The sequence below is a fragment of the Corvus brachyrhynchos genome, unplaced genomic scaffold (assembly GCF_000691975.1).
Source record: "Corvus brachyrhynchos isolate BGI_N302 unplaced genomic scaffold, ASM69197v1 scaffold961, whole genome shotgun sequence".
Taxonomy (NCBI): Eukaryota; Metazoa; Chordata; class Aves; order Passeriformes; family Corvidae; genus Corvus; species Corvus brachyrhynchos.
In genome coordinates this window covers 83,597-84,447 of record NW_008236008.1, presented here as the reverse complement: position 1 = coordinate 84,447, position 851 = coordinate 83,597, and the positions used below count along the sequence as shown (strand labels likewise).

General features: G+C 57.1%; 1 protein-coding gene across 1 annotated transcript in view; it reads left to right on the top strand.

Annotated features, from left to right (window-relative positions):
* Positions 1-474: 474 nt before the first annotated feature.
* The window catches only part of LOC103614155 (phosphatidylinositol 3,4,5-trisphosphate-dependent Rac exchanger 2 protein), an 83,322-nt gene continuing 82,945 nt past the window's right edge, over positions 475-851 (top strand). The window contains exons 1-2 of the mRNA XM_017730966.1: positions 475-555; positions 652-850. Coding sequence (XP_017586455.1) covers positions 715-850 — 136 coding nt within the window. The 5' untranslated portion in view covers positions 475-555; positions 652-714. The remainder of the gene's footprint in view (positions 556-651; position 851) is intronic.

The window sequence follows — 851 nt, the reverse complement described above, 5'->3', positions numbered from 1 at the left end:
ACTTCTTGGTACCTGCTCAGCACATGCTTAGCTGTGTATGTTTGTTCGGGAGAATATCATAGCTCGTATTTATAGTACACGTTGTAATACACATCTCGTGGGAAGGTGTGGAAGGGGAAGTTGAAATGGCTCTTTGCTGATGATAAAATCAAAACAAAAACAACTGCCGATTCCCTGGGCAGCCAGCTTGCTGGGACATTTTTATAATTCTTTTACTCTGTTGTTGGAGGACTCCAATTAGCCTCAAACTGGAGCTCGCAGCTTGTGTGTGAAACAGGCAGCTGCTGGCACGCCATCCTCCCTGAAGTTGTTTCCTTTCCTTTTTCCTGAGATTTAGCGAAGGGGGGGAAGGGGTTGGAGTCACATGGATACAAAGCTTTTGATTAATGTCCAAGTCTGTGCCGCTGCGGAGGCTTTCCAACCTCTCAGCTAGCAGGGCGAGCTGGGAACCAGTGACCGCTCGTTTCCTCCAGGCTGTGTCCCCTTCCTGACGGGAAAGGAGCGCGCACTGGGGTGGCTCGTCGCCTCCGGACCTCGGGCCGCCGCGGGAGCGGGGTGAGCGGGGGCTGCGGCTGCAGCGTGCCTGGGGACCGGCCGGAGCCCGGCCCCGCTGTGTAACTTGGCGGGGTCTTTTGTTGTCCTTGTCCGCAGCGCAAGGCCGGGGCGCTCGGGGGAAGGCGCCGGGCTGGGAGCACCGATCCTCGTCGCTACACCATGACAGAAGAAAGCAAAGGGGAAGGCAAGGGGGAAAGCGGGAAGGACTTGGAGAAGCAGCTTCGCTTACGCGTGTGCGTCCTCAACGAGCTGCTCAAGACGGAGCGGGACTACGTGGGCGCGCTGGAGTTCCTGGT